Genomic DNA, 16,404 nt, shown 5'->3' with positions numbered 1-16,404 from the left:
TGTACACTAATTTTCATAGCTGAAGCCCCTAAAATAGCAGTAGCTATTTCTTATAAATATTGGTATTTTAAACAGTTTTCTTCCCAAAATTCCAAAATGTTTTTCTTTCTACTCTTTTCACCCCATCAAAACTAGACAAAATGTTTTAATTGTCAGTATTAGCTAAATTAAATTGCACTTTAATATCTTTTTCCTTCTTTTTAAGAAATTTTTCCATCTCATCAACATCTTCATCTGAAATTGCCATTTCCTCTGTATTTCTATCTTTTTTCTCCTATTTTTACATTTTCAGTCATTTCCCAAACTGTTTTTAAGTGCAGTTTGGTCTTTACCTTTTGTTAGAATTAAGTAGAATTTGATAGTGCAGATCCAAATAAACTGTAACTAAGATACACTCATTTTCCATTATAAGTTTTTTTCTGATATTTAATATTTCAACCGAAACACTAACAAATAAATTTGTTAATTTTTCCGATTTGAGTTTAGTATCTAGTTTAGTTTAGTTTAGTTTAGACATAAAAAAAAATCACTGAAAGTTAGTTGTTTATTTTGGAATCTTTATAACCGTCAAAGATATTTCTGAAGAACTAACGACGAACCGTCGTTAGTTCTTCAGTTTTTCAAACTGAAGAACTAACTTATTATTATTTTTTTTTTTATTTGTTCAGTTTGCAAACATTATTAACCCTTATAATGTTTCCAGCATGATATATGTACATTCCATCCTGTTGTTCAATCTAATACAGGTTTTTTTAAATTATTTTTGGAACATTTGGAGGATAAAGTTTGAATTAGTAGTTTTCGGACAAGTTCTCAACAATCATTTAAAAATTTTCCTAATTCAGGGTCCTTGATCGCCTTTTATTGCCAGTTGAAATGTGTGTGCTCCACACTTTATTCAAATAAGCCGATTCCTGTAGGAAAGACTGTTTTCATCGGAGAAACTAACTTCTTCAAAATAATTTTTTTCTCTGGGAGCTTTACTTTCACGAAAGTACAGTAAACCCCCGCTATTCGCGGTATCTGTATTCGCGGTTTCGCGTATTCGCGATCGCCGATTTAATATAAAATGTAACCTAAAAAAATGTGAATTTTAAAACGCCGTGAATATTTTCCGCCATAAAAACATGGGCGTGGCTAAAATTATCTTTCCCGGTCAAAACAGCGCTCAGTGGGTGGGGGGACAGGGGTGAAAAAATCGCGAGCGTGGATGTTTCTCGCTAATCCTTGTTCAGTATGTGTTAGTCATGGAAGGTTTCGTCGTTTGATTTTAATTTATATGTTTATATATTGAATAAATTTATCAATTTATAAATTGATATGCTTACAAAAATGATAACTCTACCGTTTTGCAGTGTAAAACAGACTTTTTCGAGTGCGTTAACGGAAGAAAGTGACTTTATTGTGGTCAAGTTCTTTCTAACCCCTACAAAAATATGGTTACGAATAAAAAGAGAAATGTGAAAATATCAAAGAAGGTGATGACACTAGCGAATAAAATTGAGTTATTAGACGAAATTTCTAAAGGTGAAAGTGTCTCCTCAGTGGCAAAACATTATAAAATCAATGAGTCAACAGTACGATCAATCAAGAAATCGGAAGAAAAAATCTGCCGTAGTGTCCGTGAAACCGCGCTAATTGCTTCAAAAATTTGCTCTGTAACTCGTGATGTTAAATTAAAAAAAATGGAAAAGCTTTAAATCTGTGGATAGAAGACCGAATTCAAAATAAAATTCCGTTAAGTTCACTCATCATTCGTGAAAAGGCAAAACTTCTTTATCAACACTTTAGCGAAACTGGTGATAGCACTGGCGGGATAGGTTTTTTTTGCTAGCAAAGGCGCTGATTTGAAAGATTTGTTTGAAATTTCTAATAAATATTACATTTAATATTAAATTGTTTCTTATTTTCATTTCGATGCCATATGCTTGCATTTCACTATGTACTGTCATGTACAGTCATATTATGAAGGTACATATAATACATACATAGACAAAATTTTAGACTAGTTTTTCTTATATATTTCATACTTTTGAACGGAACCCCTTTATTACCATGGGAGCCATAACTCAGTATTCGCGTTTTCGGTATTCGCGACATTTCTCAGGAACGTAACCCCCGCGAATAGCGAGGGTTTACTGTACATTATCATTGCCTAGCAAATTAACAAATTTAATCATGTTTGACCCATTATCAGTGGTAACTAAGTAAATCTATTGAATCCCGTTATATTTTTCTAAAATTTGGCAAACTATATTTTTTATATACGTTCCTGTATATCTTTCTTTCTTTCAGTTCTTTCATACCCAATGTAAACGGTGTATTTTACAATCTTTCACAAATAGAATATTTATTCTGAGGACAGATCAACTTAATATAGTGGCAACATCCACTTTCAAAGAGATGATTCTCTTTTCCATTTTACTGTGCGAATTTAATCATTCTTGAGAAAAATTTTTAGGATATCCCCGGTATAAATTAGTTTTATATTCTCTGTTGATCGAAAAATTATGACCATTTCCTCTAATAATAGGATTTAAAATTTTGCAGAATCCTGAGTATTACATTGGCTCAAATGCACAACTGTTAACAGTAATGAACTCTACACAAGCTTCAACAATTGTTTGCTTATCTAATTTCACTCCAAAGTACTCTGCTGCAGCAATTTTTCTGTGGTTTGTTGGGATTTATTTTTAACTTTTTTATCACTTCCTTCTATCTTCTTTATCCTATTTTTGTACCATATTGAATTCTTGTTTATGGTTCACTTCAAGCATCTCTCTAAGTTGGCAGCGTGATCTTCAGCCATGACTATGTTACAAACTTTACATGTGTTTTTATTTTCCAGTTTTTTGAATTTGAAGGATCATCAACACAGATTTACTCTATCTCTTCCCATGCTATAATTTAAGGAATCAAAATTGATTGTCACTTTTTTAAAATTATAAATAAAAATAAAATATGTTAAATTAAGCATGATTCGTGAAATATAAAATTTTAAAGTTAAAGCATTAATAAATCATGGCATTTACTAACCCGCTATGCTATTGCATTCAGATTGAATTACTGATAGACTGATGTTAAAGCTGAAATGCTTCAAGTACTAATAATTTAGCTTCATGAATGTGACAGAATGAAAAGAGTTATTTCAATAATGCCGCAGTAAATGAAGTGCAAGGTTAGTTGCGTCATAAAGGAGAAGTGTAGATGCATTGGAAAATAATTTTACTAGCAAAAGCCCAAAGAAATTGAGTCCTATGCTCCAGAAAGGATAAGAAATATTTAAATTGGCAGTCTGTCTCTTGTAACCCCTTTCTCTGATTTCGATTATAACACTATCAAATATAAGGTCATTACATCATACCCACAATATAAGTTCACTCAGAATTAATTTCTTCCTATACAGCAGGGCATCAGTTATCTGGAATAATTAATGTCAGACCTCTTCCAGATAGCCAAATTTTTTGGATAATAAAACGTATTTGGATTAAATAAACTCTATTATAATGTATTAAAGTAAAAGAAAAAAAACTTTAAATATCATGAAAAAAATGAATTTATTTAATTAAAAAATTAATAATAATACCTTATACATAAAATTTTCACATTTACATATGTATGTATATTCAGATAGGTATTTTACTGCAAATTTTAAGTAATTTTTTAAAAAATAATGTTCGATCATTTTTTGTTTTGTTTGCTGTGACCTTTTTTTTTTTTTGGCTACTAAATCTCAAGTTCCTTAACAATATCACTCTGATTATATTGCATTTTTCCTGCTTTTCTGCCTATTTTTGTGCTGTTTCTTTTCGTTGACATTTTACTATAACAAACTGAGAAAAATAATAAATTGCGCAGTCTCGGGCTGATATTATTCTTATTGAATCTGGAGCTAAACTAAACATAATATGAGATGAAGGGAACAAAATATGCCATGGAAAATTGGGTTCACAGAAGCGAATGAGTAAACTCTATCATTCATGGTTTCCTAATCCAACCTGCCACCAGATACACAAAGTAAAAAAACAAATTGAAATACTCTCGTAACATAATAAACATTAGTCTCAAGTACTACCATTAATAAAAAAAAAAAAAAAAGAAGAAGAATCATCAGCAACTTCCAGATAACCGACGTTCTACTGTACTAAATATTTTCTCATGATTAAAGCATAAATATACGTGGAAAATGAGATTTACATGTTTCATGCTGGATGATTAACCTTCTCCTTAGTACCAATATCACTTAGTTTCCCACACCAGTTAATTTAGGTTCTGTCATCATTAATATATATACAGGCAGTTCTCACTTTATGAGTTCCCGGGTTTACGAGTTTTTTTTTACCAAGTATCAACAAAATTGAAGATATGAACATTAATTGCAAAAAATGAATGTTAAACATTCATAATACTTCATTCCAAACCATGTGCATAGCTATACAATACAGTGCACCCCACTTTACAATATTAATCAGTTCCAGAGACACCATTGTATCGTTAAAATATCATAATGTGAACCGAATAACACATTGTTTTTTGGTAATTTGTTTCAAGATCTTGGAAGTTGAAATTTTTGTTGTATAACTAAGCTATTTATCTCTCTAAAATGTCTTTTTTAACGTCACGAGCGTAGCGACCTTAAGCCCGTATAAATAGTTTTGAGCGTGGCTTGTAAATTGCATTAGTTATCAATTCAAATCATTAAAATGCACTAAACTTTCATTGTTATCATATGTTCTGTTATAAGAACCAAATTTGAATGGCTTTGTGATATTTTTCTAAAGCACATATTTTTCTGCAGGTCACTACCATAAAACGATAAAAACAATTTGCACTTTTTGGTTTATTGGGCTTTTCTGTTACTGCAAGCAGTTATAAATGGGTGGTAAACTCTATCTTCTTTCATATGCGAAAATACCAATAGCTGGAATTGTGTGCTTTTTTACGTTATTATGGTGAAATGTGTTTCCCCTTTACTGAGATATTCAATTGTATAAAAAACATAAATAAAATTTCAGAATCTTCTCTTCATTCCTTTTTTTAAGCTTTGTAAAACTTGTAACTCCATGTGAATCGTGTTAGTTACCATTTGTGTGTGCGGTTAAAAAATGTGTATGCATGCAATCGTGAAATTTATAATTAAAAGAGAAGATTATCTTGAAAACAAACACCTCTTGAAACATTTCTGAAGAAGACGCTCCTTGTGCAACAAACCGAGTGTGCATTTAGACGATAATGATGAAGAATAAACATTCTTTAACATTTGTAAGTTGTAAGTAATTTCTCTATTATTATAATTTGCTTGACTTAACAGGCTACATTTTCATTTCTTTCGATAAATTAATCATTGTTTAAACATAAACTAATTAGCTAACTAATTTCATTGTTGAGAACGGTATTGGATGATTGTTTTCTGCAGCAGCATGTTCGAGAGGCAACCAGAGAAAGTAATACTCTTGATCTGGTTATCAGCAGTGATCATTCGTGTATTAAGAATTTGCAATAAAGGAACCACTAGGTGGCAGTGATCACAGTGTACTGATGTGGGATTTACTTAAAGATATAATTACCATCAGAGGTAAAGCAAAGGGTTTTTGCTTCCGTAAAGTGGTCTCCGACAGTTTTTAAATTCTGTACAGTGGGATCAACTGACGATGTTACCAACAGTAAATTCTAAGTGGGAAGCATTCAAGGAATTAATCGGGGAAACTACTAAAAGTTTCATACCTATTAAGAAATATTGTTCAAGGTTTAGGCCTAAATGGTTATCTAATGAACTAATGAGACTCGTAACAGAGAAGAAAAATGCATGGGATGCATATAAATTATCAAGTGACTCAGAAGCCTATGACAGATATAAGCTAGTCTGTAATCAGGTCACAAAGGAGGTTAGGCGGGCAAAGGCAGATTACGAGAAATCCTTGGCAAAAGATGCTAAGAAAAACAGCAAGGATTTCTTTACTTATATAAACTCTAAAAGGAAGGGAATGAATCTGATTGGTCCACTTGACATGGATAGTTCGACTGTAGATGATCCTGCTCAGATAGCAAACAAACTGAATGGTTATTTTGCATCTACATTCACACATGAGGAATTATTAAGGTTTGAAAATGGCAGAAGGTTATCAAATTGTAGCAGGATACTTAATGATTTTGTAATAACCGAGAGCAAAGTGGAGGAGAAATTGTTGAAGTTAAACATAAGAAAAGCACCTGGGGTGGATGGGATCTATCCAGTTATATTAAAGGAGGCTGCAAATCAACTAAGCAAACCCTTAGCCATAATTATGAGAGCATCCTTGGACTCAGGGAAGGTTCCCACGGACTGGAGATGTGCAAATGTATCCCCAATTCACAAAGGGGGATCGAAGGGTGACACGAGTAATTACAGACCAGTTAGTTTAACTTCTGTTCCGGGTAAAATAATGGAGTCGCTGGTTAAAGATGCATTGCAGGATCATCTAGACAAGACTGCAGCAATAATTCAGACACAGCATGGGTTTGTTAAGGGAAGCTCTCGTCTTACAAATTTGATAGGATATTATGATGTGGTTACAAAGGAACTGGATGCAAAAATAATTTTGATATCATATATTTGGATTTCAGGAAAGCTTTTGACACTTTGAAGCTTTTGCGCATGGAAGACTATTGTACAAATTGGAGCAGAATGGTATTAAGAGTAAGTTGCTACAATGGATAAAAGGATGGTTAAGTGGGAGAAGACAGAGGGTGGTAATCAATGGGTGCTGCTCTTCGTGGACTAATGTTATTAGTGGAGTCCCACAGGGTTCGGTGTTAGGTCCACTGTTGTTTTGTATATTTATCAATGATATTGATGAAGGTATATCAGGCTTAATGTCGAAGTTTGCAGATGATACAAAGGTTGGCAGGGTTGTTAATGACAGTAATGGCAGTGTGCTACTGCAACAGGATCTAGATAATTTGGGCAGATGGGCTAAGAAGTGGCAACTGAAGTTTAACCTTGACAAATGCAAAATACTGCATATGGGTAGAAGTAACCCCAGAGAAACATACCAACTGTGTGGTACTACACTTAAGGTGGTAGAAAATGAAAAAGACCTGGGAGTTTTCTGAGCAATGCAGACAGGCTGCCAGGCAGGTCATGGGTTTTGTCAATGATATATAGGAATTTTGCTAGCAGGGAGAAGGAGGTGATTGTCCCTCTGTATAAGGCAATGGTCAGGCCACACCTTGAGTACTGCGTACAGATCTGGAGGCCTCATTTTAGGAAGATATAGATTTACTTGAGCGTGTACAGAGAAGTGCAACAAGATTGGTGAGGGGAATGAAGGGATCCTCTTACCAAGAGAGGCTTAAGTTCTGCAAATTGCAGTGGCTGGAGACTAGGCACCTGCGCAGTGATCTGATTGAGGTGTATAAGGCCTTGAATGGGTTGAGCACAGTGAATTCTGATGGGATCCTTCCACTTGTTCAGATTACGAACCTAAGGGGGCATAAATTCAAATTAAGAAAGGACAGATGTAGAATAGATGTGCGTAAATATGCCTTTAGCCAGCAGGTGGTTAATTGCTGGAATAAACTTCCGTCTGTCGTGGAAGTTGATAGGTTAAATAAATTTAAGGAGGAACTGGGCAGGCATTTGGAGGGAATGGTGTGATTTTTTTTTTTGGCTGATGCTGCATAAGCTCATACACGTGCTTTCTTGCGTCACATCCACTACTACTACTACCCCTATTTTTAACCTTCTGTCTGCGGGAAATAAATTCTTGCTTTGCGAACGCAAGGTAGGAACGAATTAACTCATAAAGTTGAGAACTACCTGTGTGTATATATATATATATATATTATTTCTGTCTAATGTGTGTGTGTGTATGTGTATATATATATATACACACACATTTTTTTTTTTTTTTTTTTTTTCCATTTTTATATCTTCTTTTAGGTAGTATTAACAACTAATAGTATATTAAATTTATAATACAGTGGTACCTTGGTTTGCGAGCATAATTCGTGTTCCGGAAAGATGCTCGTAATCTAAAGCACTCATATGTCAAAGCGAATTTTCCCGTAAGAAATCATGGAAACCCAGATGATTTGTTCCAAAACTCAAAAATATTCATATACTGTAAAAATGATTAATACAAAATACATACATACCTTTTGATATTTTTAATATTTAAATTTAATATACATAAAGCAATCGGATTTATGGTAGGATGACTTTCACTGTCACTAACGGAATCACTGCTATCTGTTGACTCTTTCTTTTTGTGCGACTTTAACAAGGAACCTCTCCATTGACACTTGCCTCCTCTTGAGGATTTCATGGAAATATGACATTGCATTGTCGTTAAACAGATTCATCCCTCGCACTATTACAAAATGAGGGGGCACACTTGATACACATAAACAAAGCTGCGCGCGTGTAGCAATTGAATAAACAACACCGTAAAGGCAGAGATACACTATTAACACTTCACATTTTACTAAAGCACATATCTAGGGGTTACTACCATAAAACAATAAAAACAATTTCCAGTTACGTTCCTGCTAGTGGAATCTGTTATAAACTGGTAGTAAACTCGATCTAATTGCATTTGCGATTATACCGATAGCTGGAATTGTGTGTGTTTTTACATTATTATGACGAAATGTTTTTCCCCTTCACTGATATAAAAAACATAAATACGTTTTCAGAATCTCCTCCTCATTCCTATCGTGTTGCGTTCGGTTGGGGTGATTCTGCATTCGACTGCCATTTCTTGTAAACACAAAAGCGAATCGTGCATAAGCGAATTCGGTTCGTGTTATATAAGCTATCATTCGCGTATTTATAAATCGTGTATGATTGAATTCGTGTAGTGTAAACATGTGTTATACGAGGACTGACTATACTCGTGTTGCAAGACCTCGCTCGTTTATCAAGTTAAAATTTATTAAAAATTTTTGCTCGTCTAGCGAAACACTCGTAGACCAAGTTACTCGCAATCCAAGGTACCACTGTACATACCTATTCAAAACTAGTAAACTGCAACAAATGGTAACTACCGAGGATAAATGCACAACATGCAATGCAGGGCAATCCTTAAAAACAGAGCGAAGCCAGGCTGATTGATGCTATGCAGAGTTCATATGAATAAACCAGGTCACTGGGGGAAAAGTTATTTTTCCCAACTAGACAATCAGGAGCTTCCAGGAACTTTCAAATGGACAAATTTCCCCATGAAATTTCTCAAAGTCAGTTGATACTATCGTAGAATAGATTTTAAGATGTATCTACCCAGAGGAAAAGAGGAAGTTGATGGTTTTAAAGACTTGTGGAAAATCCAAGTTAACATTTGTAAAATATTTTTACTGGAAAACTTCTCCGTATACTCAGAGAAAGGGTACCAGTACGATTAGCAGCTCTCCCTTCTAAATAGCTCTGGAAGTAGTTGCATGAGTCACGCAAGGTAAATCCTTGACACACCAAATTTCTCTCTCTCCTCGTAAACCCCACCCATGGAATCAACAGACTACTGCAACGCTGAATCTGCTTGGGAAAACCCTTTGTTCCTTAAGGTTCTGGAAATTTTTGAAAGAAACGATTCCTTCAGCAGCAAGAAAACTCCACTTCCGATGTTTACAAAATGTGAACTGAAAATCAAAAAATACAGCAAACCCTCGTTATAATGCGGATCACTTTACGCTGAGTCGCTATAATGCTGTTCTTATATTATAACCCGTATCTGACTATAACACTGTCACAAATCACTATAACACTCTTTTACAGATGCATTTTTGGCATATTTAACGAAATTGTTTCATTTGATGTAGTCGATAGCTTGAAAATGAATAGCAAAACAGCATTAAAACATTTTCCACGATCGGTGAAATTTTCTTGCACGCTAATTTAATTGCAGTACAGTGACTTGTTACGTAGTTCCGAGATCAACATTTTAAAAAACGATCAAGTATATTGCTTGTAATATTTGCGTTATATGCATTTATCTGAAGTCTAGTCATCACTCGGTACAGTATTAGACATCGTGCATAACGGACAGTTTACTCGAAAACATTGTATCGTAATTAATGCAACCAACACAGTTACATTTTCGAAGAGTTAATAATTGCGGATAAGAATGAACTGTATAAACTGTCAACATTCTTATATTTATAGTCTTCGCAGTACGAAGACTATAAATATAAGAAAAAGACTGAATTTGAAAATTAAACTAGACGTTTTGAAGCGAATCTATTTCCGGTCAACGACAAGCGGATATGTGCCGTAATTTAGGACTTGCAAGTTTAACTGTAAGAACAATTATAAAAAAATAAAGAATTAATTTTAGCAGTGGGAAAGATAGCTGTTCCGCTGCAAGCAACTAGTGCTAGGCCGACTATTAGGATTGAAATGGAAAGACTTGAATTAATTTTATTGAAGATAATATCCAATGCAGAATTCAGTTAAGTTAAATATTATAAAAGAGAGAGAGATTAGCCAATATGATGATCTGAAGAAAACTCACCTAAAAAAAAAAAAAAAAAAAAGTGGAACCATTTAAAACTGGTAAGGGCTGGTTGAATAGATTTAAAATCCAGGGAGAAACCACAAGTTCAGATGAAGGAGCCGAAACTTTCAAAAAAGAACTTGTTAAAATTATTGAAGAGGGGTATTATGTGTTATACTTCTCAACAAGTTTATAACATAGATAAAGCAGACTTTTGTGGAAACGAATGCCTAAAAGAAGTTTCATATTGAAAGAAAAAAAAAACATGCCAAGTTTCAAAGCGGGGAAGGATCAATCGACTGATTTTGAAAATTAAATTAGACATTTTTAAGCGAATTCAATTTCGGTCAACGACAAGCAGATTAATTTTAGCAGTGGGAAAAACAGATGTTCCACTGCAAGCAACTAGGGCTAGGCTGGCTATTAGGATTCAAATGGAGAGACTTTAATTTTATTGAAGATAATATCCAATGCAGAATTCAGTTAAGTTAAATATTATAATAAAATAAAAGAGAGAGAGAGAGAGAGAGAGAGAGAGAGAGAGAGAGAGAGAGAGATTAGCCTATATGATGATCTGAAGAAAACTCACCTAAAAAAAAAGAATGCAGAACCATGTGGAACTAGTAAGGACTGGTTGAATACATTTAAAATCCAGGGAGAAGCTGCAAGTTCAGATCAAGGAGCCAGATTCATTTAGCACTCTGTTTTTCCGGAACAAATTATCAGCGTTAAGCGGATGAAACCCAAGCCAGGTGGGCAGGATCAGCAGTGCGTAGCACACGCTTCTTGATTAGACCAGAGTTCGAGCCCATGACCACTAAATACAGAGGATGCGGAAAGGTCAGGGAATGACCACCGCATATCCCCGGAGCAATATGGCCTTAGTTGCTAATGCTCCTAAAAACCAAATAACAAACGAAACCCATTACAGGTGACAACTTGAAATGGGTTTCAGTTCAGATTCAAGAATTGTTTTTCCAGCAGATATATTGTTTTATTTTTGGTTTCAGTTTTTGATTCAGTTCCGGTTCAATGTCCTTCTGGTACCGTATTCAAGGTGGTGGAGAATAAAAATGACCTGGTGGTAATTTTAGTCAGACATGAAGTTCTCTGAGCAGTTCAGATTGGCTGCTAGGACAGCTCATGGGATTTTTTCAATGATATACAGGAATTTTGTTGGCAGAGATAATGAGATGGTTATTCCATTATATAAGGCAGTGGTTAAGCTATACCTTGAGTGTAGCAAGTCTGGAAGGCTCATTTTAGGAGGGACGTGCTTCTTTTTGAACTGGTGCATAGAAGAGCAATGGGATTAGCAAGTGGAACAGATAGGTGCTCTTACCAGAAAAGGTTTCGGTTCTGCAAATTGCAGTTTCTGGAGACTAGGCATTATGCAAGGAAGAAGGTTTTGAATGGATTGCGTAAGCTCACTACTGATAGGGCATAAATTCAAATTGGTGAAGGATAGTTGCTGGATAGGTATGCAGAAATTTGCCTTCATCAGGCGAGTAGTTGATTGTGAACAGACTTTCATCTGGTGTTGTGGAATGTAGGTGGTTTGAATAAATTCAAGGAAGAACTAGACAAACTATTGGAGGAGTGGATAGGTGATATGGGAAGTTCAATTTTTTAATGATTCTATATAAAGTTGCTTTCTTACATCATTTGCCATTATTAATACTAATATTGTATCTGTAATAGCACGTAATCTTTGGTTGGTTATTTTCTTGCAAAACTCAAGTTTTAAAAAGAAAAAAAAACATTGTACAACACTCATCTGAGACTAACTCGGTCAGTTTAACAATATTTCTGTGGAGGTGTAAATTAAACTCAGACACTTTGCCATATTCAAAGTGCAAATCCCCCTCCGCAATTTCTTCACATCATGTCAATGTGGAAATAATATTTTTTTGAACATACACTGGATGATTGAAATTGAACAAAAGTCTCTATTCTGAAAGCAATACCATGTAGCAACTGATTACAGATTGTTTTGTTTTTGAAAATTTAACTTTGTTATAAAACAGAAAATCTGAATAAAATAGGATCTAGTGAAGAACATAACTAATAGTTAAAATCTGTTTTGATTTTTGTGTATTTGTAGTTAATGTTTCCTTATATAAAACATGATAATACATAGATTAGAAGTTTTGTGTTCCTACAGTTAACCAATTGATAATTTTACTCGAACCAAACTTAAAATTGCAGCTCTTTTATTTGACTGTTTCCTGAAATAATATTAACAATGCTAATATTATTTCTAGTAAAAAAATATATATATAATTTTTTTTTTACCCAAGACCACTAACATTAGCCATTAGCATGACTAATGTTAGTGGTATTAGGTAAAATGCATGGCTAATGTTAGGGGTCCTAGGTGTGGGAATATTTAACCATCATGGTATGCCTTCTATTCTCATCCCCCTCAGACTTTCATCCTACTTATTTCTATATCCAATTTTGAAAGGCTTGCCTTCCTTCTGTGTCTCTGCTAGATTGAAGATGACCCTTCAGGAATGATAGATATGGCTGTTTTCTTCATGGCTTTCCAGGTAATTGCAACTAATGGGTTGCTGAGTAGCTGGTCATACAACATAGCACAATTCACAATACCAAACACGAAATCATACTGCCTCTACAAAGTGATGTATCAACACAAGAGACAGTTTGCAGTGAGAGAAACCCAAGGTGGTTCATAGAAAAATACACAATTATGTTATGTAGTAAAACTGTGGTTATAACTGTATGTGATATGATATTGATTTCATTAAATTTCTGCTAAATTCAGTGTAATTTTTAAAATGTCAACCTAATAGTATCAAGAATTTCATAGCACCCACAATCATGCCATAACTTAGTTTGGCTGTATATACAAATATTGCTAGAGCCTTATTTTACTTCTGTACACAGCTAGAAAAGCATCAGGCAGCTCATGTTTTGGAAAGATGACACTTGAAACACCATGTGTCATCAAATTCTTGCTACAGAAGAAGTGTGCTGCCCTTTATTTGTAATTAAGTACCATTCTCCAAAGAGCAATTTCAGAGTATCTTCCTTTATCAGTGGGTAGCTAATGAATTGGCAATCCAATGAGAAGCTTTTGCACTATGAGAGATTTTAGAATACAGCAGATGGTAGCAGACTGAAGAAGCTCATTTTTAAAGCAAACTTTGTATATTTCATTAATGTACTGTAACTTTAAATTTTACTTTAAAGTTGTATTAATGGTGCTTTAGCACTATTTGTGTAATTTACATGAACTATAATTTTGTTACTTTAAAAATGTGAATTCTTCTTTACTAGCTATTCTTTATTTCAGAAGGTCTTTATTTTATCCTTATAATTTTAAGAAGCACAAAATTTCAAATTCATCATAACTGATACTATTATTTATTTTATTATATTATTATTTTTTTTATTTTTTTTTTTTCAGTGATAACAATACGAACAATGGCCCAGTTTGTGGGAAGAGAAACAAAGTACAGGTTTGTAGAATACTCTAGTTTCAAATATTTGCAGCTGTGAATATATATAGGTTGATATATAGGGTGGTTACAATTAGTGTGTCACTTTAGTTGTCTATCTATATATATAATATGCTTAGGTATGCTGTCCAAATTTTCCAACTGCTGATTGTCAGCACCCGTTCACGTAGTTCAACTCGCATGACCATCATACCGGGCATTCTTTATTAATTTTTGTATTTTGTACTAACTTTTTTCGACTGAAGAAAGGCAACCTATGCCTGAAAGCTATCGATTTATGTTTATTTTAACTTTATTTTATCTGTCTTCAATTTTAATAAACCATTCTAAGTTTTAAGAAGTGTAAAAATGGCTGAACAGTGTGTAAGAACTTTGAGAAAATGTAGAAGAAATGCTAATGAAACATTAGAAGAGAGAGATCTAATAGACTAAGACCGAAATGAGACTCTACAACTACAAAGATGGACAGAAAACATTGAAGAAAGAGAAGCAAGATTAGAAATGAGAAGATGGACGAAATGCCATAGGATTAATCAAATAGACGTACTTGATGTGAATAATCAACAAGCTGTATTAATGTGGAAGAGCATGACATAGGAAATATGTGTTACAACCGTGAGAATTCCAATGCAAGATATTGGGAACATGAGTTAAATACATTGAATAAACACACTAAACTGCTGCCGACCGGGCTAGCCGGGTGGATAAAGTGCCTGCTTGGCAACCCAAAGGTCGCGGGTTCGAATCCCGCCTCGGGCTGGATCAAAAGTACTGCAAAAAAAAAAAAACCTTGGGAGGTGGATTATGGCCACAGAAGCTGATGCACCAACAACTACCAAAAAAAAAAAAAAAAAACACCAAATGCTGTCATAGTGGAAAGGTTTCACTTGACCCACTGTCTGAGACATCTGCTCTATTACGAGAGTACAATGCGTGTGGAAATAAAAAGTGGGGAAAAAAAAAAGTTCCAGCAGAATACTGTTTCAATGAACTGTTAGGTATGAAGATTGAGATGTTCAGTATGGACAGTTGCATCCACTATAGGAAACATAATTGCCTAAAGCATATCATGAAATATTAGTAATGTGTCTTCTGATGCTTTTCTTTAAATTGGCCAAAGATTGGATATGGCCTTGATACAACCTGTCTTCAAAATATCCCCATAATGAAAGTTGTGTGGATTGAAGTTTGGAGAGTGAGCTAGTCAAATGTTCCTAAAATGGCAAAACGTGACAATGTCATTGAATGACTTATGAAGAAGCTAAATTACTGGCCGAATGCGTAGAGGAGCCCCATTCTGCTTAAAAACTAGTTGTTTACAAACTTCCCTTCCTGGAGAGCAGGAATCACATGATGATGGAAAAAGTCACAGTAATGCTTGGTTGCCATCTCTGGACCAACAGTTCAAACCTCTAAAATAAAACTGGTCAAATTATGAAATTCACTGTACACCTACACCAAACAATGACACGTGGACAAGGGAGAGGCATTTCATTGACAACACCTGGTGATAATCCCCACACCCAACAATCTATGTACATTGACACTGCCACTTAAACAGAAATGACCCTTGTTGTTCCACAAGATGTTTTCCTGGTCACAAATGTTGTTGACCCTTATCCTTTCTAGAAACCAAAGAGCAAAATCATTATGTTGTGGATCAGTTTGTTAGCTGTTGCACCATGTGAATCAAAGAATTTTGAGTGAACCATGGAGTGTTAAGCTGTTGTGACACCATGTTTGCACTAATGGGGAAATGTTGATTTTGTGCTGCACCATCATCCACAGCAACAGCAATCAATTCAACTGCCACCATGAGTTCGGGGGGGGGGGGGGAATCCTCTGCTGTGAGTTACAGATAAGCCACCCATTTCTTTGAATTTTTCATCATTTTGTGCAGTCTATTTTAGAAATGTGCTTAATCCTTTTAAACCAATATTCTCTAACTGTGGAATTACTATTCTGGTAAAAAGCTTTATCACCAAAGCATGACACTTCTTTTGGAGTGTCATCCTCTACATTATAGCCTTTATTGCTGATGCACCAGAAAAATGCAAACAAAACCAATCCAATTCAAATCTTTTGGAGTACCATTTTGAAAGCTATTGATTGCATTCACCATCCTCATTTTGAAATTCTCTCAGAAGCAGCAGTGATTGTTACACAATGAGGTTAGATTTGCCCTCTGTGTATAGTAATCCATTTTACAATAATAGCCTTTTCTGGATAATTTAATCTAATACCACAGATATTCCATTTAAAAGTATTATTTTCCTGTAATTAGAAATCAGATTGTGTTCTCAGAAGCTTCTAATTAGAGGCCACCCGATTATAATCAGGACAGCTGAGAAATTGCAGGTCAGATTAAAATTTTGATACCCATAGGAAATCCAGAAATCATATTCTGGAATGGAAACCAATGTAAGAAGATTATTTTTTTTATGTATATA

General features: G+C 34.4%; 1 protein-coding gene across 1 annotated transcript in view; it reads left to right on the top strand.

Moving 5' to 3' along the window:
• The window catches only part of LOC150079172 (mitochondrial carrier homolog 2-like), a 273,570-nt gene that overhangs the window by 149,780 nt on the left and 107,386 nt on the right, over window positions 1–16,404 (top strand). The window contains exon 5 of the mRNA XM_090384014.1: window positions 13,903–13,954. Coding sequence (XP_090240140.1) covers window positions 13,903–13,954 — 52 coding nt within the window. The remainder of the gene's footprint in view (window positions 1–13,902; window positions 13,955–16,404) is intronic.

Source organism: Mastigoproctus giganteus, chromosome 10, assembly GCF_048544385.1.
Source record: "Mastigoproctus giganteus isolate SK-2022 chromosome 10, ASM4854438v1, whole genome shotgun sequence".
NCBI classification, from domain to species: Eukaryota; Metazoa; Arthropoda; class Arachnida; order Uropygi; family Thelyphonidae; genus Mastigoproctus; species Mastigoproctus giganteus.
Note: the sequence above shows the minus strand (reverse complement) of the source record. Positions and strands in the feature narration are given on the sequence as shown.